General features: G+C 43.5%; 1 protein-coding gene across 7 annotated transcripts in view; it reads right to left on the bottom strand.

Annotated features, from left to right (window-relative positions):
• Positions 1–25,975, bottom strand: part of MRPS34 (mitochondrial ribosomal protein S34) — a 135,298-nt gene that overhangs the window by 95,250 nt on the left and 14,073 nt on the right. For 5 of the 7 annotated variants that reach the window (XR_015058957.1, XM_085884053.1, XM_085884066.1 and 2 more), the window contains exon 2: positions 24,993–25,035. Coding sequence is in view for 6 of the 7 variants with exons in the window: in XM_085884053.1 (XP_085740179.1) it covers positions 24,993–25,035 (43 nt within the window). In the remaining variant the exon portion in view is untranslated. Of the gene's footprint in view, positions 1–10,312; positions 10,368–10,415; positions 10,962–24,992; positions 25,036–25,975 lie in introns of those variants that run through there. The other 2 variants (XM_085884095.1, XM_085884076.1) reach the window with 2 other exon arrangements.

Genomic DNA, 25,975 nt, shown 5'->3' with positions numbered 1-25,975 from the left:
TGCATAAAAGACAGCTGTCCACACTCAATCAATCAGACTCCAACCTCTCCACAATGGGCAAGACCAGAGAGCTGTCTAAGGACATCAGGGACAAAATTGTAGACTTGCAAAAGGCTGGGATGGGCTACAGGACAATAGGCAAGCAGCTTGGTGAGAAGGCAACAACTGTTGGCGCAATTATTAGAAAATGGAAGAAGTTCAAGATAACAGTCAATCTCCCTCGGTCTGGGGCTTCATGCAAGATCTCAACTCGTGGAGCCTCAATGATCATGAGAAAGGTGAGGGATCAGCCCAGAACTACAAGGCAGGACCTGGTCAATGACCTGAAGAGAGCTGGGACCACAGTATCAAAGAAAACCAGAAGTAATACACTACGCCGTCATGGATTAAAATCCTGTAGCACACACAAGGTCCCTCTGCTCAAGCCAGAGCATGTCCAGGCCCGTCTGAAGTTTGCCAATGACCATCTGGATGATCCAGAGGAGGAATGGGAGAAGGTCCTGTGGTCTGATGAGACCAAAATAGAGCTTTTTGGTTTAAACTCCACTCACCGTTTGGAGGAAGAAGAAGGATGAGTACAACCCCAAGAACACCATCCCAACCGTGAAGCATGGAGGTGGAAACATCATTCTTTGGGGATGCTTTTCTGCAAAGGGGACAGGACAACTGCACCGTATTGAGGGGAGGATGGATGGGGCCATGTATCGCGACATCTTGGCCAACAACCTCCTTCCCTCAACAAGAGCATTGAAGATGGGGCGTGGCTGGGTCTTCCAGCATGACAACGACCCGAAACACAGCCAGGGCAACTAAGGAGTGGCTCCGTAAGAAGCATCTCAAGGTCCTGGAGTGGCCTAGCCAGTCTCCAGACCTGAACCCAATAGAAAATCTTTGGAGGGAGCTGAAAGTCTGTGTTGCCCAGCGACAGCCCCAAAACCTGAAGGATCTAGAGAAGATCTGTATGGAGGAGTGTGCCAAAATCCTTGCTGCAGTCTGTGCAAACCTGGTTAAGAACTTTCGGAAAAGTCTGATCTCTGTAATTGCAAACAAAGGTTTCTGTACCAAATATTAAGTTCTGTTTTTCTGATGCATCAAATACTTATTTCATGCAATAAAATGCAAATTAATTATTTAAAATCATACAATGCGATTTTCAGGATTTTTGTTTTAGATTCTGTCTTTCACAGTTGAAGTGTACCTATGGTAAAAATTACAGACCTCTACGTGCTGTGTAAGTGGGAAAACCTGCAAAATCGGCAGTGTACCAAATACTTGTTCTCCCCAGTGTGTGTGTGTGTGTGTGTGTGTGTGTGTGTGTGTGTGTGTGTGTGTGTGTGTGTGTGTGTGTGTGTGTGTGTGTGTGTGTGTGTGTGTGTGTGTGTGTGTGTGTGTACATATACATATACATATAGTTAAGGTGATTTAAAGGCATGTTGAGACTCTTCAACACCATGGCATCTTTCTTTTACTGTAAACTAACAACACATTTCACCCTGTCTGCAGGCTCACAGTTCAAATGGTGCAGGCTAACAAAAAAACAAAAAAAAACAACCCCAAAACAATTAATTGTTTAGCGGGACAAATGAAGCTTCTTTACCTTCGCAAACTTTGTTGCGAAGGTTATGTTTTGATCGCTGTATATTTATTTATTTGTGAATATGTGTTTGTTTGTTTGTTTGTTTGTTACTCGCATAACTCCAAAAGTATTGAACTGAATCGCAGCAAATTTGGTGGGATGATTGGTTATTATCCGAGGACCATTTGATTAGATTTTGGGAGCGATCGGGTCAAAGGTCAAGGTCATGAAAAGGTCAAAATCATCTTTTTACCATAGCGCGGTCAATTTGTATCCAATTTGCATGCAACTAATGCCAAAATGTTCAGAATTCAATGCCCCATCTTGTGATATGTGACATGACACAATGACGTAATAACCCTTATTAGCGGTTGGGAGTCAAAAGTCAGGAGGGGTCACGGCATTGCAAAATGTGCGGTTGTAGTCATAACACGGTCAATTCTTATCCGATTTGCATGAAACCAACAACAAAATATTGACTGTTCTGTTCCCCACACTCTAATACCAATTACAAAATTAAGAGTACAAAGGTCAAGGTCGAGGTCATGAAAAGGTCACAATCGTCATTTTGCCATAGTGCGGTCGATTTTTATCCAATTTGCATGCATCCAATGCCAAAATGTTGTGAATTCAATGCCCAATCTTGTGATATACGATATGACACAATGATGTCATTACCTTTGTTAGCGGTTTGGGTCAAAGGTCAGGGGGGTCAACGACCTTTATTATCATAACGCAGTCAATTCTTATACAATTTGCATGTAAGTAGATTCAAAATGTTTAGAATATAATTCCCTATCCTGTGATGTGTAATATTTGATTTCCTAAAATGTGACCAGTTGTCATCGGATTGACTCGACACCGACACCCAAAAAGGTCAGGGAGTTCATACAGAAATTGTACAATGTACGTGAATCAGTGTCAAACAGCAGGAAATTTAATGTTTTTAAGCCATCATAACACATATGAGATGGCAGATGTGGTATGGGATTAAATACCCTCGCAAATCAACGGTTTCTGGGGGGGGGGGGCAAAATGTAGCGTTGGCGAAAGGATGCGCTCTACCGAGTGCCCGTTCGAGGTTTGTTTTGTATTTGTTCAACCCAAAAATGTTAATAACTTATCGATTTCATCATATAATCACATTTTCGTAAGAAGAAGAAAGAAAACGCAAGGTATTAAATTCATCAAGCTTGGTGGTGGCTCAACGTTTAAGGCAGTTGGCTTCAGATTTTAAGGTCCCAAAATCAAGCTTCAGCCATGCCAAAATAACACCAGTGAGGTTAACTCAACCTGGCATCCTCCAGAAGTCAGAAAAATGACTACCAGCTTGCTGAAAAGGGTGAGCCAGTCGAGCATTGTGTGTTGGAGGAGCAACCCATCCAGGATTGAACTCCTGAAACTGCCTCGGTACCTTTCTCCCTCACCAATGAAACTTCATCAGAAGCCTCATGCGCCTGACGGTGTGAGGAGGATCATCCATCCATCTGATAGGTGTGCTTACCTCTATGCCACATTGTCTTGGAGCTGCAGTCATGGGTTTTAAGCTTGAACGTGGTTGAAGTATTATGTAGGACCAGTGCTGTGGATGCAGGGACTGGCATCAAAATGGGTGCACCATCCGTACTATGGAACATTAAGGTTGGGACCTGTTGACTAGAATCAAATTTGTTGATGTTAAATATCCCACTGTCATTTGATGAAGAATGGGTGAGTTCACTAGCAACAGAACAATTCCAAATTCCTCCCCTAACATTAGCACTGCAGGCTGGTGTGGTTGGGTCTAGCTTGGTACCTCTCCACCGAGAGGGATCTCCGTCCAACAGTTGACTCAGAATGGTTAAAACATGATAATCATTAAAATGTAGAAATTATTTTAAAATGTCACACTTCAATATAAACTTTTTAATCACATACAACTGAAATCTAATGAATGTCATCTCTGACAATCATATTTTATTTTCAAATATATGAAATAATGTAATATTATAAAAAAATTTAAAATGTATAAAAAAAAAAAAACAAACAACCAAGAAATTAGGAATTCCTCTCTTTTTTCATAGCCTCTTGATAACATTCAGCAATAAAAGGAAGAAGTATTTGGATGCATACATAAGATACATCATCATATGCATGGAAGCTGGAGGAAAAGGGAGGCCTCATTGTGTCATTTGCCATGAAATACTTTTAATGGAGGCCCTGGAACTTAACCTCCTGAAGTATCTATCAGGTCAAGCATTCCAAATTAATGCGAGAGTCAATAATTTTCCGTCAGAAAGAAGCATCACCGAAGAGAATGTAGTCGGATGCAGGGGTGCTTTTTTGGTGTTCAAAACTATCCTGGGCTGGAAGTTTCCTAGCTTTTGTCTTTATGAATTGCACAGTTTAAAAAAATAAAATAAAATAAAATAAAAAAAACCCTAAAATTCTTGGCACGGAAGAGATTCTGCCATGTGTCAAAGACATTGTTACACTACTGCTGGGACAAAACACTTGAAAAAAGGAAAACCGAACACACACTCTTTGTCAAATGACGTAGTCAGGTGACAAACTACAGGACTAAGTGACGACATTTGGAAGCAATTGGTGTCTTAACTCAAAGTTATACGATTTGGTTGGTTCAGAATTCAGTTGGATGAGAAAACAGATGTCCAAATGTACTCTCAGCTCAATGTGTTTATCCGGTACAAATGAGAAAAAGAACTGAAGGAAGAGTTTGTTTTGTAAGCTATTGAAAATAACCATGACAGCTCCACATGCTTATTCATTGGTGGATCAATTATATCAGGAACCCAGGCTCGAGTACAAGACGTTGTATGGGGTATGCACAGTTCAAGCACTGGTCATGTTTGGTTGAGAGTTAAGCTTTCAGCTTGTGAAGAAAGACTCAGCCCATTTCGCTGATACATACTGCATTCAGCCTGTAACACAACAAAATGTGGCAAAAGTCAAGGGGTTCTGAAGGCACTGAATATTATCATCCAAAGTTGTCCAGGTCTTTTTGGCATCCGGCTTTGAAAAACGTGACCTACAAATTGAAGAGACTGTTGACCATTGCCGTGCGCTGCGTGAATCACAAAAGTCAAGTACTTTGAACTCGTGCCTTTTCAGATAGCTCTCCCAACACAAGGACTTTTCACATGACAAGCTCCTCTTCCATGCAAAGTTTGCTGGTCATCAAAAGGGAAAGTCCTGAAGAAAGTGAAGGACTTACACACTGAAATAGTTCTTTGTTATCTGCAACATGTCGCAGGTCTACGAGAGCTCCACATTGCTGTTGTTGTTGGGGATCATTTTGAAATGTGCATCCATTGGTCAGACAGCTGCCGGACCACACCCACATGTGGTGCAGGACTCCATCCACCATGGCACCCAGACTAAATGATATGGCCACCATCGTTTTCTGGTGGCCCTAACACATTAGGTCTGCAGGCATCTGTTGACTAGACACTGTCCGGGTTTGTTGCGTCACATTTCTATTGGCTTTATTTGGGTCGAGTGTTAATCACGATGAGAGACCTCATAAAACAAATCTAATCACATGTCGAATAAAATATATTGGTAAGGTTTAATCAAGCCTGTACGTGCTTCTCTATTTTTTTTTTTTAAACAGCATTACATAATTTTTGAACGGCCTCATATTGGGGTGAAACATCCATGACCGTGTGAGGAATGTGCTCGTTCTGAAATAACTGACGAATCAGCTTTAAGAGTGCTTTAAATGCGCATTTCAAAATCGGCCCATTACCAGATTTTTAAAGCCAATTCATTTACGCTTATTGGCAAAGTCTCTTATCTTGAATGACCACATACAGGTTTTTTTTTTTAATGAACAAAAGGTTCATTACCACAGAGAGAGTGGGAAAGCACAAACAGACACACAGACACCAAAACCGACGTCACAGATATAAAGGTAAATCGCGTGTTCAGATCTTATCTAATCATTCATTCACATGGGAATATGGGACAGACACCGCACAAGGTGTCCTTTTTTAACATTGAGCATCAAGCAAGAAAACAGCACATATAGCAGGGGTGCCAAGGTGCAGAAATATGCTTAAAAAGAGATTGTGGTAGTCATGAAAGAACATACTTTTGCTCTAGATGTTTTTTGGTAGATTGGACCTTGGCGCACATGACTGGGGTGGCCTGCTCGGCCAACTCTCTTGCGAAAGTACTCATCTGGCTCGATTTATCATGTGTCACCATGACAAAATTCGGCCCAAAAATTAAGAGTAGGGGAAATGGAATTCAATATTTGAACATGTTCCGATTATTGTTTACCAACATTTTAGGTATCAGAAGAAAGGGTTTGGGCTGGGCTACAATTTGGTAGGGGAAACATTTTGATGGAGTCACTGTGTGCAGGTTGAGGGGTCAAAAGGTCACGCTCGGAAGGGTCAGGTGAAAATCTAGGGGCCGTGGGTATAAATGGAACTGCTGTACCCAAACCAATGAATATAAATGAATGACACAAACACAAATTTAAGAGTACAAAATAACAAAGTTTTTGATAAGCAAGCCATGTTAGGTGGATTGAGAGAATTTGAGAATTAACCCCTTTATGTCTATGAACAGAATCGCAAAAGTCGGCTTTTTCTCATAAAAGTTATTATTCGCTAATTACTTGACCAAAACATGACTAGACATTGTCAGAAGGTATCAATTGATCAATTTCAACCTATTTTACCATTTACTTTGGCTCAAGGTAAGTTTAATGCCTACAATATCATTTTACCCCAAGTGAGAATTTGCTGTCCCAATGAGACACCATACTTTTTAAAACAAAGAGCTCTTCATTAATTGGAGGTGTAAAATTGATCTCCTCATGACCTTCAGCCATTCAACAGGAAAATTCAGAAGGATTTTAATCCACCATATCCAATAACATCATCAAAATGATATTGAACTGATGATACATAATAATAGAGGAAGTTTAAGGTAATTAGTTTAACAATACAAACACCATAAATCTTGAGTTAGATGATCAGAATCTCGAGTTAGATGCACAGATTAGGGATGTTGGGCCTTCAAGTGTGTCATCTCTTACTTTGAACTTGAAGCCAAGATAACCAAACACCCAAGGACCTTGCAAACTCTGATCATGTAGGCCTAAGGCATGTAAGGAGATTATGCAGCTGGCCTCGAAATGTAAAGTAGAAATTGAAGCCATGTAATCATAGATTTGCTGTGCTAATTGTAGACTACATCTGGGCTTCATGAATCATGTGTTTTTTTTATGAAATCTACAGAAGCTCATTAGGACAGAGGCATTCAGTTCATTGTTTATCTGGAAAAAATATGTCTACTCTTGCAATGTCTGATGTTAATTGTGACATCATTGTTATGGTACTAGTAGTAGACCTATATATATATATATGTTATCATGCTCTGTAAATAAATGGGTATAATGGAATAAAATTTAGAATTGTTTACCCCCCCCCCCCCCCCCGTAATGTTGTCAGCTGAAATGCAAGTCTAACTGGCTATGATTATAATCTTGATATTCTATACACCCATTGGAATTCACCAAAATGTGACACATTGCACTTTGCCTTTCAGCCTCAATTTAGATCATTCAAAGTCTACCAATGGCAGAACTCACTGAGCTACAGTTGGGGGAAAAAAGAGGAAGAGTCCATCATTTCCCAAAACTGACTTTGGTTGCTGCATAATGTCAGAAGACGATTACGGAGCCTTTGCAGCAAGTAACAGATGTGTACTGTACCGTCCACCGAACAGTGATGACTCCATCTACACCTCACTCTCCGAAAACATGGACCATCTTCTATCTTCTCATCCAAACTCTCTCTTCCTCTTATGTGGCGACTTCAATTGTCATCACGCCAGTTGGCTAGGTGTGGGTACCTCTCTCACCTGCCATGGGACATCAGCAAAAGCTTTCTGTGACTCATTGGGACTGACTCAATCGGTCAACTTCCCGACCCGGATCTCAACCAATGGTACTCCATCTCTTCTGGATCTGATTTTGACAAATTTCCCTGACAATATCTGCTGCTCTTCCTTCGCTCCAATTGGTTCTTCTGACCACGTCCTTGTTAAAGTGGACATCTCTCTGGCTGTTATCAGAGAACCACCTCACCGCCGTCGAGTCTGGCATTTCACTCAAGCCGACTGGCAGGGTCTCCGAGCAGCCATCAAACTTACAGACTGGTCTCCTATCACTACTTTCTCAAACATCAACTCATCCTGGGAATTCTTTCAAAGAAACTTGCTCTCCCTCATGCACAGATTTATCCCCTCTCGTGTTCAGCTGTCTTACCCTTCCTCCCGCCCTTGGTTTACTGAAGCTTGTGGCGAGGCAGTTGTCCTGAAACAACTTGCCTTTGCCTCATGGAAAGCAAACCCAACTGAGGGCAATCTCAGTTCTTTCCACAAAGCTCGGAACAAGTGTGTATCTACCCTCAGGAGAGCCAGAAAACAACATCTTTCTCATCTCAAGTCTGAACTCTCAAACCTCTCTCCCTCCTCAAAATCCTGGGGGCGTTTAATCAAATCCGTTTCTGGTGTATGTTCCCCCTCCATCCCCTCCCTTACCTCAAATGGCCGCACTGCTGATTCCACACGTGATAAAGCTGAATGTCTAAAGTCGGTGTTTGCAGCTAAATCTTGTGTCCCAAACCCATCGCCATCTCTACCCACTTTACCCAGTCGCACCCAACTGTCCCTGGACTCTGTATCCTTTTCTCCTGACAAGGTGGAGAGCTTGCTTTCAAACCTCGAGTCAGATTCTGCAACCGGTCCAGACGGCATCAGCCCACATGTCCTCAAAGCCTGCTCTTCTGCTCTTGCTCACCCTCTCTCTGTTCTATTCACCCTCTCATTTTCCCAAGGTCATCTGCCATCTGCTTGGAAATCTGCTAACATCACTGCCCTGCATAAAAAGGTGCAAAAACAGATCCCTGTAACTACAGACCAATCAGCCTTCTCCCAATCATCAGCAAGGTTATGGAATCCATCATCGCTTCAGACATGAAATCCTTCCTCTTCTCCAATGGCTTGATTTCCAATCATCAATTTGGTTTCAGACCAGGTCACTCTACCCTGGATATGCTGCTTCTGCTCTCCCATCAATGGATGGAGGTCCTCAATGCCAGACAGGAAATCCGAGCCGTATCCCTGGACATATCACGTGCTTTTGACACAGTCTGGCACCCTGCCCTACTCACCAAACTCTCTTCCCATGGTATTCAAGGCCATCTCCACTCATGGCTCGCAGACTTCCTCTCCTGTCGCAGTCAACGTGTGGCCCAAAATGGAGTTCTTTCATCCCCTCTTCCTGTGCAGGCTGGAGTTCCTCAAGGTAGCGTTCTGGGCCCTGTTCTTTTTCTGGTTTTCATCAATGATCTCTCGGACTCTCTGGAAAATCCTCTATTTCTCTTTGCCGATGACTCCACCCTCTGCCGTACCATCTGTCATCCCTCAGACCGGCAAGCAGCAGCTTCTTCGCTCACTGCAGATCTGGATAAAATCACAAACTGGTCCAACACGTGGAACATGTCTTTCAATCCAGACAAATCTCACACTCTCACTATGTCTCTTCGAAAGGACCGTTTACAAACCCCCCCATCCACTTTCTCAACAATCCTCTGGAAGAAGTCTTTTCTTTCAAGCTTCTGGGTCTCACTATCTGCCATGACCTTTCCTGGGAAAGTCACATTTCCAACCTTGCCTCAAAAGCCAGTCGCCGACTGGGAATCCTCCGTCGTGCAAAGTCCTTCCTCGGCCCTCTTGAGCTCCTGACCACTTACAAAGCTTTTGTCCGTAGCCTGATGGAGTACTGCTCTCCCCTCTGGGCTGGTGCTCCTGCCTCCCACCTCTCTCGACTTCACGCTGTCGAAACCAGGGCTTTTAAGATCATTGGCATCTCCCGCAATGAAGCTGAGTCTTTGGGCCTCTCACTCAATCACCGCAGGTTGGTCGGTGGTCTTTCTGTCTTCTACCGACTCCTCTCCAGCCTTGCCCCCCTGCTCTCTCTGCGATTTGTCCCAACCACATTTCCACAGGGCGCTCAAGGTCCGCCAACAACCCCCTTCTGGTAAAACTACCAAAATCACGAATCACTGCTCATCTTCACTCTTTCATTCCTCTTTTTCCCGCCTTTGGAATAAACTTCCTCACTCTATTCTTTCCCATTCTTCCCTCCAGGCTTTCAAAACAGCTGTTCACCACCACCTCTTATCTTCCCCCATCCAAATCCTCGATCTTTTCTACCCCCGATAATCCACCCAAGCCCACTTCCTTCAATTCTCCTGCTTTCCTTCCTGAAAGTCCCTGTAATGTCCATCTTCTCCTTCTCCTCGCCATGTTCCCGGTCCCATCCCCATCCCTCTCCCTTCCACAGTTCACCTGTGTCTGTTCCCCAATGTTTTGTCCCTTCCACTCCCGCCCCTCTTGTCTCATGCCTCCTTGCTGTGAGTTGTGTGTTAGCTCTCATACGAGCCTCGACCAAGGTATACAAAAAAAAAAAACAAAAAAAAAACAAAAAAAAACTGACATTGGATATGCCACGCTGTTGTATGCAGTGACACATCGCAATGATGACATTGCTGACCATCTCCGAGATGATGTCATTTGCAGAGATACATTTCTTGAGAAACAGCCGAAATACCACCGAAGATGCCGCAATACGTACACGAACAAGAAATCGGTGGATCAAAAAAAAACGTGCCAAGACATTAAATAATGAATTCGAGGACAAAAATCAATGTGCACCTCATGTCACCAGATCTTCATCTTCAACATGGGAATTCACAAAGGTATGTTTCGTCTGTGGAAAGGAGAGGGATAGAAAGAGCAAGCGCAAACTGATCCTTGTCGCAACAAAAGAACGGGAGGACACTACATTGAGAAAGGCAAAAGAGTTGGATGACTTTGCGATGCTTCACATGATACAGGGACATGGTGAACGTTGTAAAGACTTAATTGCCAATGACTTTCGCTATCATAAATCATGCTTGACATTATATTTGTTGAAAAGTAGGCCTAATAGTACTGAGCAAGATCAGCCAATTGATTCTGAGCAGAGAGTAGATGAGTATGAACATGCATTTAAAGAAATTGTCAAAAGTTGAAGGCAAATTGTTGAATGAGAATACTGTATTCTTTGTTTCTCAATTGCGTGACATGGTCAGGCAAGGGTTGTCGGACAGACAGGTTAATCATGCAATACAGCATAGTTCAAACCAACTGGTAAGGCAATTAGAAAACCATTTTGGGGACAAGATCATCATTGCTCCCCTGGTGGGTACCTCACGGTTGGTGTGTTCTTCTAGTTTATCCCTGTCAACTGTTTTGTCTGAAGTGAAACAGCTCAAAGGCAAGCTTGAAGAATGGGAATATCTTGATGAAGAAGATGATGAGCCTAATAACAAAAATGGTGACAGAGGAAGAGATGTTCATGTTCAATTCCAGTGAGAATCATTTATCACAGCAAAGGCAATTCGAAGACAGGTGAAGGAAATCAGGCCCCAGGATGAGGCAGATGATGCAGGAAACCTTGATCTGGATATATCTTACCAAGCAGCCAAAAAAAACTTGTTCCTACGGACTTGTACAAACACTCGTCATGGATGCTTCATGATGTACCCTTTGATGTCGGACCTGACGGTTGTGTTCCACCGAGTCAGAAACAACACGAACAGGTTTTGAACATTGGTCAGGATGTCATTGCGGGTATGTCTACTATACCGACACCAAAACAGGTTGGCACTGCCCTGCACATTATGAAACAGACACGGAGCAAGGATACTATTACCCTACTCAATAGATTTGGAAATAGTATTGGTTATCACGATGCTCAGCGGTATATCTCCACCATGGCATCGAGAGCAGAGGGACAACTTCAGGAAAAAGTTTATTTCATACCTGAAAACATCAGCCAAGGATTTTTAACCCACTTCGCCATCGACAACTTGGATTTTCATGAGAATACTGTAGACGGAAAGACCACACATATCATATACCAGTACCGGCCCATCTCTGATGCCAGTACCCATGCCAGGTCACTGCCTGTGCCCCTGAATAAGTCTCGCAAGCTTAGTTTGAGTTCTAATGTGCCTTTTGTAACTCAAGATTCATGGTGTTTGTATTGTTAAACTAATTACCTTAAACTTCCTCTATTATTAGGCATCATCAGTTCAATATTATTTTGATGATGTTATTGGATAAACATCATCATGTCAGGATAAACGTTTCATGTGTCAGGTCAGGTTCGATCTGTGACCTGCTACAGGTACCATGTAAACCTGAACTAACCTGTTCCATGGTCGGGTTGTCGGCGACTAAACCGTCTCCCCCACCAGGTTTTCTGGTGAGGAGGGTGTTTGGATATGGACACCCAGCAGGATTAAAAACAAAACCTGTCAAAGGGCGGAGGAGCTCATTGTGAGCCAACGGCCATCCATATCTAGTGCCCAACTGTGTCTGCGGACGTCCTCCTGCAGTTGGGTTACTTTTTATGAGGAGGTTGGTGGCAGGATTTGCACTCCGGCCACCGTAAAACCCTTCATTCCGCAAAACGCAAAAAAAAAAAAAATCTGAAAACCCACTCCGTGGGAGTACCTCCTGTGCAGCTTCCCTTCGCAGGGCAGCTCACCGGATGATGGGATTGGGGCAAAGCCTTCGGGACCCCCAATCTTTGATGAGAGGAGGGAAAAAAATGGGGTAACATCCCTGGGTCAGATTGCGGGAGAGTGTGTCGGAATGGTGCTGAGGTGTCGTCCACCAGACGGCGGTCTCCTTGGGTTAACCTGAGGCGGTCCCTTCGGGTGGGTGCCTGGAATGTCCTATCCCTAAGAGAGGATGATCACCTGTCTCTGTTATCATCTGAGCTCAAGCGTTTGGACATCGGGATTGCAGCTCTCTCTGAAGTTCGGAGACCGGATTGCGGCGAGATAATGGTGGGTGGTTACACCTACTATTGGTCTGGTCGCTCTGATGGTTACCATACCCAAGGAGTTGCTGTAGCTGTGTCCAATAAGCTGACCCCAATGATAATTGAGGTAACACCGGTCAACGAGCGTATCATGAGATTAAGGATTCGTCACTCCTTAGGTGTCATTTCCCTGGTCTCTGTTTATGCTCCGACTGAGGCGAGTGATCTCACCGTGAAGGATGCATTCTACGCCACGCTCGAGTCTGTGGTTGATCAGTGCCCTAGACTAGATACACTTCTTGTCTTGGGGGATTTCAATGCATCGACTGGAACTGATAGGGATGGTTATGAGACATGTGTTGGTTCCCATGGGTCAGGAACTATGAACCAGAATAGCACTAAGTTCCTTGACTTTGCAAGAAATCATGGACTTAGGGTGGCTGGTTCATGGTTTCAGCGCCCACAAGCTCATCGCTGGACTGGGTATTCCAACGCTGGCGGTGTGGCAAAGGAGATTGACCATGTCCTCATTGACGGTCGTTGGAGGATGCTCCAGAACTGCAGGGTCTACCGGAGTGCTCAGTTCCTCAATACTGACCACAGGCTTGTTGTAGCAACTCTAAAGCTGCACCTTAAATCCTGGAGAATGGTACCATCCCAGCCTAGGCTGTATGTTGGCAAGCTCAGGGATGAGAGAGTAGCTGAGGAGTTTGCGAACAGGCTGAGTGGACACTTGGGGGGTCTGGGTGTTTTGGGGGGTCCTGAAGAGTTGTGGAGTGCCTTCAAGACCACCGTCCTTGATGTTGCCGGTGGATGTCTTGGAGCTCACCGCAGGGCAAAGAATAATTTTGTCTCTCAAGGGACACTGGATACCATTGACCAGAGTCGCAGGGCCAGGCTGAATGGCAGAGCTGAGCTGTTCAGGGAGCTGAGGCGTAAAACTGTACGTGCACTGAGGGTGGACAAGGAGGCCTATGTGTGAGGAATCTGTGAGGGCGTAGAGCATCACCTGTGGACAGGTGATTCTCGTCCCGCTTACAGGGGAATTCGCGCATTGCGTTCATCCAAGCCCATCCCTCGGAGCACTGCAGTTCGAGCAGAGAGTGGTAGGCTCTTGACAGAGGAGTCTGAAGTGAAGGCCCGCTGGGCCGGTTACTTTGAGCAGTTGTACCAGGCTGATCCCCCAGCTGTCGAGTTGGACGTCAAGGGTGTTACAATCCCTGTTGCTGACCCTCAAATCAACTGTGGTCCACCTTCGCTTGTGGAAACACGGGCTGCGGTGAACCAGTTGAAACGGGGCAAAGCTCCAGGGATCTGTGGCATCCATGCTGAACTTCAAGGCTGGTGGAAATGCTGCACTCGTGTCGTTGCATGCAGTTTTGTGCTCTGCCTGGAACACAGGCATCATCCCAACTGACTGGAAGAGGGGCCTTGTTGTCCCTCTCTGGAAAGGGAAGGGTGATCGCCAAGACTGCAACAACTACCGAGGGGTGACGCTGCTCTCAGTGCCGGGCAAGGTCTTTGCTTGGATAATTCTTGATAGGGTTCGCCACCATCTGCTTGAGCACCAGCGTCCAGAGCAGTCAGGCTTTACACCAAAGAGGTCAACGATTGACCGTATCCTTGCCCTTCGTGTCATCACCGAACGCAAACGAGAGTTTCGGCAGGGGCTGCTTGCAGCCTATGTTGATCTCTGTAAAGCGTTCAATTCAGTGAATCGGGATGTCCTCTGGAGGATTCTTGATCTTCGTGGGGTGCCACCAAAACTGATCGATCTGATGTCTGAACTCTACTCTGGTACTGAGAGTGCTGTGAAGTGTGGTGGTACCATCTCTGACTTATTTCCAGTTGTTACTGGAGTTCGTCAGGGGTGTGTACTGGCCCCCACACTTTTCAGCACTTGTATGGACTGGATTTTAGGGAGGATGTCGGAGAGATCAAGCTGCAGTGCATCGATTGGGAATGTCAATATCTCGGACTTTGATTTTGCAGATGATGCAGTCATCTTTGCGGAGACTTTAGACATCCTTTTGGGGGCCCTCGAGGTGCTGAAAGAGGAGTCGGAGCCGCTGGGATTACGGGTTTCTTGGGTCAAAACTAAGATCCAGGCTGTCGGTGACATCTTGGATGCTGCTGTCCTGTCTGTGTCTGTTTGTGGTGAGGATGTTGAGGTCGTGGAGAGATTCACTTACCTTGGCAGTGATATTCATGTCTCTGCTGGCTGCGAGTCAGAGGGCAATAGACGTCTGGGTCGGGCCTGGGGAGTCATGGATTCACTGGATCATGGGGTGTGGCGTTGCCGGTACCTGTGCAGAGGACGAAATTGATCAATTGATACTTTCTGACAATGTCTAGTCATGTTTTGGTCAAGTAATTAGCGAATAATAACTTTTATGAGAAAAAGCCGACTTTTGACATTTTTGCGATTCTGCTCATAGACATAAAGGGGTTAATTCTCAAATTCTCTGCATCCACCTAACATGGCTTGATTATCAAAAACTTTGTTATATAGTACTCTTAAATTTGTGTTTGTGTCATTCATTTATATTTATTGGTTTGGGTACAGCAGTTTCATTTATACCCACGGCCCCTAGATTTTCACCTGACCCCTCCGAGCGTGACTTTTTGACCCCTCAACCTGCACTCAATGACCCCATCAAACTGTTTCTCCTACCAAATTGTAGCCCAGCCCAAACCCTTTCTTCTGATTCCTAAAATGTTGGTAAACAACAAAGGAACATGTTCAAATAATGAATTCCATTTCCCCTACCCCTAATTCTTGGGCCGAATTTCGTCATGGTGACACATGATAAATCGAGCCAGATGAGCACTTTCGCAAGAGAGTTGGCCGAGCAGGCCACCCCAGTCATGTGCGCCAAGGTCCAATCTACCAAAAAACAGAGGACAAAAGTATGTTCTTTCATGACTACCCCTCTCCAAGTTTCTGGGCTCTGGCACCCCTACTAATACCATTTTAAAGTCTGGTATGATTCAGCCGTGGTTGGGTCGGGCTCCCAGACTCAGGGCGGACACTAACCATTGCACGACTGAGTCTCTCAAATGAGGTTAACCTTTCTCTGCAAGGAAGAAACATTTCCATTTCTGATTCTACTCAGAAGATGAAGACTTTACAAAGAAGCTTGGCATTGACAGAAATGGATTTCCAAACACTGATATGCAATGTCTGACTCCCCTTGTGCAGAAGCACACAACCGTTCATGTGAATTATGTCCGTGAAGCAATTCAAGAAGAGTTGTCAGATCCATAAATGATGAGACGGCAAAATAAAGTCTCAAACAGGAAGAATCACTTTCTGGCTCCTGGATCTCAATCATCCTGATGTACCCCAAAGTAATCTAGAAAGCATCCAACTATCTCATTCATTTCACCACAACTTATCTTGGTGAAGCTGCCTTTTTGGCATTGGTGAGCATAAAGGAAAATAGATAGCTTAAACAGTTTGTTCCAGAACATGACTTCAGATGTGCTTTAACCAATACAGAACCAGTAATCAATGAACCTAAAAGGAAAGGAGAAGAAAAGTGGGATTGTATACATGCTGTGATGAGTCATTGTAATCTCTTTTTGACACATGGTGGACAAAAAAAGAAAGAATAAATAAAAGAAAAAGGAAACACCTGGGTAAAGGGGCTGTCACACCTTGACGTTTTAGCCAGCGTATGGCAAGGTATCAAAATGTATGTAAAACGCTGGAGTACGCTGAACTATTGATGTTTTTTAAAGTTTTGGGTGTATAATAACGTGTTGGACACATGCATAACGTATTAGTAATGTACAAAGAATGTTTCAATCACATGTAGATAACTTATACCAACGAATGCTTAGCGTGTTGTCGGCGTTCACAACCTATGCCCAACGATAGCCTAACTTATGCATAGCGCGCGGCAGCGTATCGCCGACGATCACGTGGCATAGGCTATTCATAGGCTGCGGCTCGACGATTCAAATCATAACCGCACTAGACATCGAAGTGTGAAGCCGCTGTCACACCTTGACGTTTTAGCCAGCGTATGCCAACGTATGAAAAATTTGCCGAACCAAGCTGGCATACGTCGTAGTACGCTGGCAGACAGAGAAATTTTCAGCATGTTGAAAATTTCTCGACGTACGACACACGTTCCGCATACGCTGGGATAAGTTATAGGCACGTTACGCGATCGTTGACACACGTCGACAGACGTTACTCATAAGTTGAAACACGTCGACATAATGGTTAGCGTCAGTGTTCCAGACTCCCTGGTTTTTTTTTATTATATTTTATTTTTTCTTCTTCAGTATGACGGTGATGTTGACACTTCAATTTCTAGTGCGGTTATGATTTAAATCGTTGAGCGGTAGCCTATTAATTATATATCATAACCGCACTAGAAATCGAAGTGTCAACATCACTGTCACGCCGAAGAAAAAAACAAATAATTAAAAAAAAAACAGGGAGTCTGGAACACTGACGCTAACCATTAACTTGACGTGTTTCGACTTATGAGCAACGCGTGTCGATGTGTGTCAACGGTCGCGTAATGTGCCGATAACACGTTACTCATAGGTTAGAAATAAGTGTCGGGTACGCTAAACATTACATCGACGTGTTTCGACTTGTGAGTAACTTACAAGTAACGTGTGTCAACGATTGCGTAACGTGCCTACAAGTTATGGCCAAGCGTATGCGGAACGTGCGAGTCATACGTCGAAAAATTTCAAGCATGGAAAATTTGTCTAACACCTCGGCGTACTACGACACATGCCAGTGTACTACGAAAAAAAACCAGCATGCTCTTAACGTATACAATACAAACTTACTCATAATGTATTCGACGTGTGCCAGCGTTTTAGCCAAATTTTGCATACGTCAGGCATACGCTGGCTAAATTGTCAAGGTGTGACAGGGCCTTAAATGAGACACCAAATATATTGAAAGCAACAGCTTCCACACAGGTGCAGCCGATGTGTTCGTTAAGCAAATAACATCCCAGCTTGCTTAGGGTCATGTATAAAAACGACATACAGACCTGGTTGTCTATAATTAAGGTTGGCATGGCTGTTAGAGGAGACATCACTGACTTTGAAAGAGAGGGTGATTGTTGGGGCACGTTTGGCAGGAGCTTCAGTGACAAAGACAGTTCAACTTGCTGATGTTTCACGAGCAACAGTGTCTCAGGTGATGTCGGCCTGGAACTCTGAGGGAAAGACATCAGCAAGGGCAACAGTGGGTGTAAGTGCATACACCAGGATTGTGATGTCCATGCATTAATTTGAAGTGCAAGGCAAAGCAGGTGAGCAACTGCAAATTTCAACCTGGGGAGTCCTACATTTCATCAAAAACAGTCCACCAAGAGCTCCACAGAAAGGGATGCCATAGTCGGGTTGCAGTGCACGAACCGCTCATCATGCGTGGCAATGCACGTTTGTGAGTTCATTGGAGAAATGTGAGATGGTCAGATGAATCATCCTTCCCCATGTTCTTGACAAACAGATGAGTGCATGTGTGGCACCAACCTAAAGAACTCTACAACCCTGAGTGCTTGATTCCGACAGTGAAGGGTTCTGGTCGTTCTGTAATGTGGGGCACATTTTTCTGGCAGGGTTTGGGTGCAGCAATCATTCCCATTGATACTTAATGGTACCGAGTGATCATCTTTACCCCATGTTGCAGCATTTATTTCCTGCCAGGAGGGGTGTCTTCCAGAATGACATCCACAGAGCATTCGTGGTTACCCAATGGTTTGATGCGCACGGCACTGATGTTATCCATATGTCATGGCCTTCTCAATCACCTGATCTGAACCCAATCGAGCATTTTTAAGATATGCTGGAACGATGCCTGAAACAGTGTTTTCCACCTCCATTACACAGGTGTGAGTTGATAGACTTTCTTATGGAAGAATGGTGTCACATCCATCCTGCAGAATTCCAGATGCTGGTGCACTCAATGCCACGGCATGTTCAGGCCGCACTGGCTGCATGTGGTGGCCAAACCCCCTATAAAGTGACCTCACATTGGTGTTTCCATTTTTTGTCCATTACCTGCATATGCATGTGGAATTACCTGCTTTGTGAATATGTGTGCTCGCTCTTGTTAACACGTGTTTTAATCGAGCTCGCGTCTTGACTTATTTGAATGACACACACACACACACACACACACACACACACACACACACACACACACACACACACACACACACACACACACACACACACACACACACACACACACACACACACACACACACACACACACACACACACACACACACACAGTGTGTGTGAGGCTCAAAGGCAAAATTTATCTAAAATGATAAAATACAGAAAAGCAATACCACTCAACTTGCCAGTGCCATATCCCACTTCAGCCACAAAAAAAAACATGGAAACACCAATGTGATGTATACACCAACAAACACTTGTACTAATGCAATGAAATAAGGAAAAGATCTGAAAATATCAAAAACCACAGCAACACAGCCAACTGAAAATTTATCTGAGAACTAAAACTCAGTGGTCTCACGACAGAGTGGCTTGCCAAGCCTTAAAGGTCCCATGACACCCAAAAGTACTGAAATTGCATATATATATATATATATATATATATATATATATATATATATATATATATATATATATATATATATATATATATATATATATATATATATATATATAGTCATCCCCCGTTTATTGCGGGGGTTACGTTCCAAACCCCCCCACGAGAAGTGAAAATCCACGATGAATGGATGCCTCCCCCCCCAAGAAAAAAGACTCGTCTGGTCTGTTCGGCTTGGCAATTATCGGGTTTGAGGTGCCGGAGATCGACTCATCTGGTCTGGTCGGTTTGGCTGTGCTCGTCCAACCGCAGCAAACCTTTTTCCTTCCTGAAGCATATATCGAGCACCTTAACCTTCTCCTGGAGTGTCAGGACCTTCCTCTGGCGCTTCGGTTCCTTGCCAGAAGCTTTAGAAGGTGCAGGGTGTTTGGGCGGCATCGTAGGGCTTGGAGAAAAAAAAACGTAGGAAACATTCGAAGTTCACAAGCGAAACTGTCTCGTGCGTTGTGTGACTAGTCGAGCACCACGCGTTATAATTTATATATTATTACCGCGATATACCGGGGGAATCTGCAGAAAAAATTAGTTAGGTTCCAAGGGAAAACCCGCGATAAACCGGGGGCACGATAGGTGAACCGCGATATAGCGGGGGATTACTGTATATATATATATATATATATATATATATATATATATATATATATATATATATATATATATATATATATATATATATATATATATATATATATATATATATATATATATATATATATAAATATATTGTTACGGCTGTGGAAATTCGCAAAGCACCATATAGGTCCTTCGATGAGTTATGCCGATAAGTCTGTGTTCAGATAGATTTCCCCACTGTTGTCGAATGGGATTTATTTTTGTCACCCGGGCTGTGATCTTTGAGATAGCCGTTTTTCTTTTACTATCGTTATTTTGGACCAACCACCAACCACCTTCTCCGCAACGCCAACCACCAACTACCTTCGCCACCATGCCAATCATCAACCACCTTCTCCACCATGCTAACCAACAACCACGATCACCACCACCACCTTCTCATCAACCACGATCACCACCACCACCTTCTCGTCAACTGCCAACATCCCCACAGACAACGAACAGCCACCTTCACAACAACCACCTTAATCAACACCGCCCTCACGACCACACCACCAACCTCTCCACATCGAATAATGTCTCTGCCATGGATGCTCATCAAGAAAGGAAACAAAGGAAACGGTAGGAAAACCCGTTGCCACCGCAGAGTGCGGGCAGAACCACAGCGCCGAGGAGAGAAGTTCCGATAATGCTGGGATTTCCCCTCCCCCTTTTTTCTTGCTTTCCCGCGCGCCGGGACGGGGGAGGGGTGAATCGGGCCAGGGTTCAAAGTTTATGTAAAGGAGGGGCCTGATTTGGGGCGGATAACAGCCCTGGCACCACACTCCTTTGGCAGCGACAACCCCAAACTTCTGGAAGTTTCCCGCACGTGCTGGAAGTAGGGAGGGGCGATGCACGCGTGGGTATAAAGGACGAGCTGAGGAGAAGGTCTGGCGGTTGTTGGGAGTCTCTCTCGGGGTCTTTTTTGGAGCTGAGGAGAAGGACGTCTTTTTGGAGGTCGAGAGGGTCGAGGTCTCTGTGTGGAGGTCTGGAGGTCGTGGCCGCTCGCAGAGTCGTGCCTTACCGTGGGTCGTGGAGACGGGAAGGCGCGGGTCGCCCCAGCGAGGTGAAGGTAGCCAGCCCGCTCTCGCGGAGCCTCTGCGGTATACACGGCTCCGTGGTATAAAGACCCCAAGGGGTCCAGTCTATCCCTTGTCTGTCCTGAGGTTTTTCTTTGCTTTCGAATGAACGCTGTGGCACCTTGTCCGCCAAGTCGAACCTGTATAAGTAAATGTACATAATAAATAAACGGTCGTAGTTCCTTTACATTGCTTTTGTTTGGCTGTATAATTGCATGTGTGCTCCCCCCATTCATTGCATGACTGCATCATTGCTTACGTGTGCTTTGTAATAAATGTGATTCTTTAAATGTGAACCTGCTCGTTAAGTCTTTTCCTTGATTGAGCTGCCATCTTGCTCTTGGAATATAGTTGGTTTAAATAGCCGGTAAAGTGATCCGGTCCAACGGGACTGCGCGATAATACACCGCTCGGTTATTCAAAAAGGAAGCGAGCTGCTTAAGCGGCTCGTTTCCAAGCAGTCCCGTTGAGGTACAATCTCTCGGTAATCTACCCGCACGAATAATTAGGTAAATCGAAGACTTGGTGATCGGACCCTGTAGCACGGGTAGAGTGCGGACAAGGTTGTGGTGTGGTTAAGAACACACTCGTGGCTGGTTTCGGCGTTGCTCCGGAAAACCGCGATTGGATTGTTCGTCCGGTGGGCGTACGGCCATGATTCAGCGAAAAGCGGCTGTCGAGAATCTACAACAATATGTATATATATATATATATTATATATATATATATATATATATATATATATATATATATATATATATATATATATATATATATATATATATATTATATATACATACATGTCCTATAGGAGTTTTCCATCGTTATTTCAGATCTGACAATTTTTTTTCCACAATACTCGTTCTGTAAAATGTAAAATTAAAAAAAAAAAACCTCTTCGGGAACGCCCCTAAAAATTATACTGAAAGGGACGTAACCCACATGACGTCAACTGCAGGATGACAAAGGCTGCACCTAAATTACTTGGGTTGGTGGTGTGGGGGAAAAAATTATATTAATGTATTTTAAATTGTAACAAATGGATTTTCATAAATGTAACTTTTATGCTGCAAATTGAATTGGCTGTCATTTCTGGCCAAAAGACTTTTGCCCTAAATGATAAGAAATGTGTTGTTCTGGAGCAGAGTGACCAAGCTGATAAATGAACATTTTCTTAGAAAATGTATGAAGTGGCTTTTTGTCTAAAAGACACGTCTACAGTCTGGGTGAATATCCCCCAACCTCTCTCTCATGGAAGTATAAAATATTTTGGAAGGCACATTGTTCTCAGTACAAGCACGTGAGGAAGTATCATTTCTCAGTGGCTTGTACTCCTTGGAACTGACCAAGTACCAAGTTAGAATAAAACTCTCTGATGTAATGTAGAAGTGAATTGAATTGGGTTGGTCTAACTGTTAACTAAAGTAAGAATAAATGAAATAGAACCAAATAATATTGCAATCAAATGGGGATTCTTAAGTTCATTGTACAAGGGTGAGAAGTGTATGGTGTATAATTAGGAAATAAATTGTTTCACAAGGAAGGACTTGTGTGGACATCAGTTTTATCAGTGTCGATAGGGTTTATGTAGGATTTTATAATCAAATCGGACAAACGTTAAACTCTGTCTGAAGTCAAATAGGATTCCACAACCGGCCAGTTAGAATCCTTCAGGAGGACAACGATCACAACAAAGTGGGTTTAAAAATCCACATCCTTCAGGAGGACAACGATCACAACAAAGTGGGTTTAAAAATCCACATCCTTCAGGAGGACAACGATCACAACAAGGTGGGTTTAAAAAAAAAAAAAAACCTCTTCGGGAACGCCATTAAAAATTATACTGAAAGGGACGTAACCCACATGACGTCAACTGCAGGATGACAAAGGCTGCACCTAAATTACTCGGGTTGGTGGTCTTCATGATTCTAGTGGCTTCCTGTGTGTTTCCACATTTGATTGGTCGACTCAAACGCTTCGTTCATTTCTGCTTTTAAAAAAAATCAAACATTTGGTTTTGAATAATGGATGACATGGACTTTGATTTATCTGGTAGCGACAGTGAGTGTGAGAGAAATGAAGGATTTCGGTCTGAATCACATGGAGAATTGTCGGATAACGTAGTCGCGGGAGGTGAAGTTTAGGCAGCTGGAAATGAAATACGGCCTTAGCGCTTCGAGCCCGAAGCAGGACAAGCAGAGGAAAATGGCGATGAAATTCCCGGCGTTCATTATGATCGGGAGGACATCGAAGGAAGACTTGGCAATAACAACTGGTTAGACTAAATCCTATTCATAATTCAATAATGTAAATTTGACTTGCATACTGCTCGATATCAGAAATATTTTAGTGAGGTGACGTGACCAGCACAGCGGACATGTTGCTTCGCGGCGAATTAATCACAAACAAGGCCAGCACACGTCATCGGCTGTATCTCCGCGCATAAAACGAAGCAATCTCGCTGTCCAGATACGTTTAAACCTTGTGTGCAGAACACACCTTGCGACACCAATCGTCTCGAGCAATCTGACGTTCTGTTGCATTTTTATTTATTTTATTCCTACTGTCGTCATGTAGCGCCAGTAGAAAACAATGAAGAAAAGAGAATAATAAAAGAAAGCTACAGCACGTCAGATTTGTCGGATGGACGACTGATTTATCAGATGAGTCCAGACTCTTGAGTTGAGAAGTAACTTGTATTAGCATGCACACAATGTATAATTCAATGCGTAAGAGTCCCGAGGCTATGAGGCCGTATAATAGGACAGATAAATTTGTCTTTCATAGTTGTGCCAACATATTTTTCCCTGTTCATTTATTACAGCATTTTGGCTAAATGTTAATGAATAGCAAGCCAATGGAAGTAGAACCTTCACTTTAGAATAAACCCATGTATGTCGAGTGCAGCCATACCTGGCTTGCATGTATGTATGTATGTATGTATGTGGAATCGTACCTATCCCAGCAGGCTGGTTTCAACGAACTATTCAATTAGCTGCAAAATGTGGGTGCAGGTTTTTCACATTGTTTGATGTTAAAATTATCTCTTTGCGCCTTGAAATGATACAATATTAATCTTTGGTATTTTACTTGTATGACCCTGTAAGTTTCTTTAATGGAAACAGTCAACAGGCATATTTAATATTTTGTGGACATGGTATAGCTCTTTATTGTGCATACATGCATTGGATTTGTACACAACTACGACAAGGTAGTAAAGGGATAAATAATTGCTTCGTGATTGTTGTGCATACACGACTCAGAAGCAGAATTTCTTTTCCGCGAAACAATCAAAGGAATTAAGACGATCAGTGAGATAGCAAATACATATGCACAATGCATTTGTACGTACTTTATACGGCGCGCGACATCTCTAGTCAATCCACTCTGTGCAGGTTTCTGCAGATGACGTGAACGCTGCGGTTCGCTGAAGTCAACTTTTTTAAGGGGCGGGGCATAGGAAGTTGTGAAAAGCACCAGAAATGTTCGAAATATTGGTCTAATTATCTCATTTTTTATTTTAAAAAAGAAACGTGGGTGATTTCTTCACTAGGAAGGTCAAGTTAATATATAAATAACCAGAAAGGTATGAGTGTCATGGGACCTTTAATATACCCTTTGGTGAAGAAGAGAGGGGCTTTTCTGGGAGTGAGAGGAAGAATGGAGAGAATCCGAGAAGAGGATGTAGATTGGGGAAGATAACAGAGGAAAGATGGAGGGAAATAATAACGTAGAGGTTACTCAACAGCCAAAACAAGTGTGCAATAAAGTATATGAAAAACACAGTGAAGTTTTCTCATCATCATTCTGCAATTATACAAACCTGATGTTATTAGGGTGATGGGCTGGAGGTATGCACGCTCCCCTTTAAGCTGTCTAGCCTGGGTTTGAATCTCGGTGCAGCTATAAACTATCATCCTGGTGTTTCACCAATGTGTGTGTGTTGTCGCTCAGAAGGACTTTAAACAAGTGTCCTGTCTGCTGGCATTAGTTGATGGATGTTAAAGATCCCACATAGCTCACCTACTCTTCACGAAGGACTAAATCGCCAACACCAGGGACAAATTCCAAATTCCTGCCCTAACCCACAAGGGGTATTGCATCAGGAGCACAGCCGAAATACCCAGCAGCCTTGCTTGAATAAAGATGATTAAAATTTTAAAAGTTCAACAAGCAAAGTAATGAAAGACTTTATATGACACTTACCACGGAAAGTGAGGTGTCCCCAAGCCTTGCCATGATCCAAGTCCTGCTCCACAGATACATGGGAGCAAAATTACCAACAGACCTTGTACTTCTGGCGATTAAATGATGTCCTTAATGAGTACTTCACTCTGTTGACATGCCATTCTTGCATTACAAATCATAACTAACCATTGACATATAAAACACTTCAAAATGTGTATGGAGTTGATCATTTGCTCCATATTCAAGAGAAATAAACCATCACCTTGAACCTAAGAATGCCTTCCACAAAATAAATAAATAAATAATAAAAAAATAGACCAACGTGTCATGAAACTCACCTGGATCAGAAGCAAGTCACTCAAACCCCGCGCATGGCCACTTATATCCTGGTTATTTTTAATGCCTTGAACAAATTTTAGCACATCACAGGTGATGAAGCTTGTGGTCAAGTTGAATTGAAATCTTGTGTGCAATTTTGAAGAGAGCACAAACCTATTTGGAGGGGGGGGGTCAACTCTCCCCACCACCCAGTTGTCCCCCTTAATGAGTGCAGATTTTGATGTGGTCAATACACCTTTGTTTGGCATCAGATGGCCAAGTTTAATCAAAAATTGTGTGTTTGGTTTATGCGATAATGACTGAAGTGTTTACGGACTCACTTACCTACGGGCAATGCTCAATCGCATAAGCTCACTAGACTAAAGTGCAGGTGAGCTAAAAATGAAGGAAACAAATACTTGTTTTTAACCAAGTATTCATTCAAAGGGCTGAAAGAGCCATAAACCAGATACTCCATATGCCTTCTGATATCAGCTGGGTCACCTTTCAATTTTTACCTCCGTCACCGGAGGTGAAGGAGGTTATGTCTTCACCCCTTTCAGTCCGTTTTTAGATCCTCGTGGAGGATCTCTAAGTGTTACGTTGTTGTTCTTGTGGACTTTTTTGTTACACAGCCTACAGTTTTCATCAAAACTTCCTGAAACTTGGTATATATATATATA

The sequence above is a fragment of the Eptatretus burgeri genome, chromosome 1 (genome assembly GCF_056783735.1).
Source record: "Eptatretus burgeri isolate ZD-2024b chromosome 1, Ebu_testis_v1, whole genome shotgun sequence".
Lineage (NCBI taxonomy): Eukaryota > Metazoa > Chordata > Myxini > Myxiniformes > Myxinidae > Eptatretus > Eptatretus burgeri.
The sequence above is the reverse complement of the archived record's forward strand: the minus strand, read 5'-3'. Positions and strand labels throughout refer to the sequence as shown.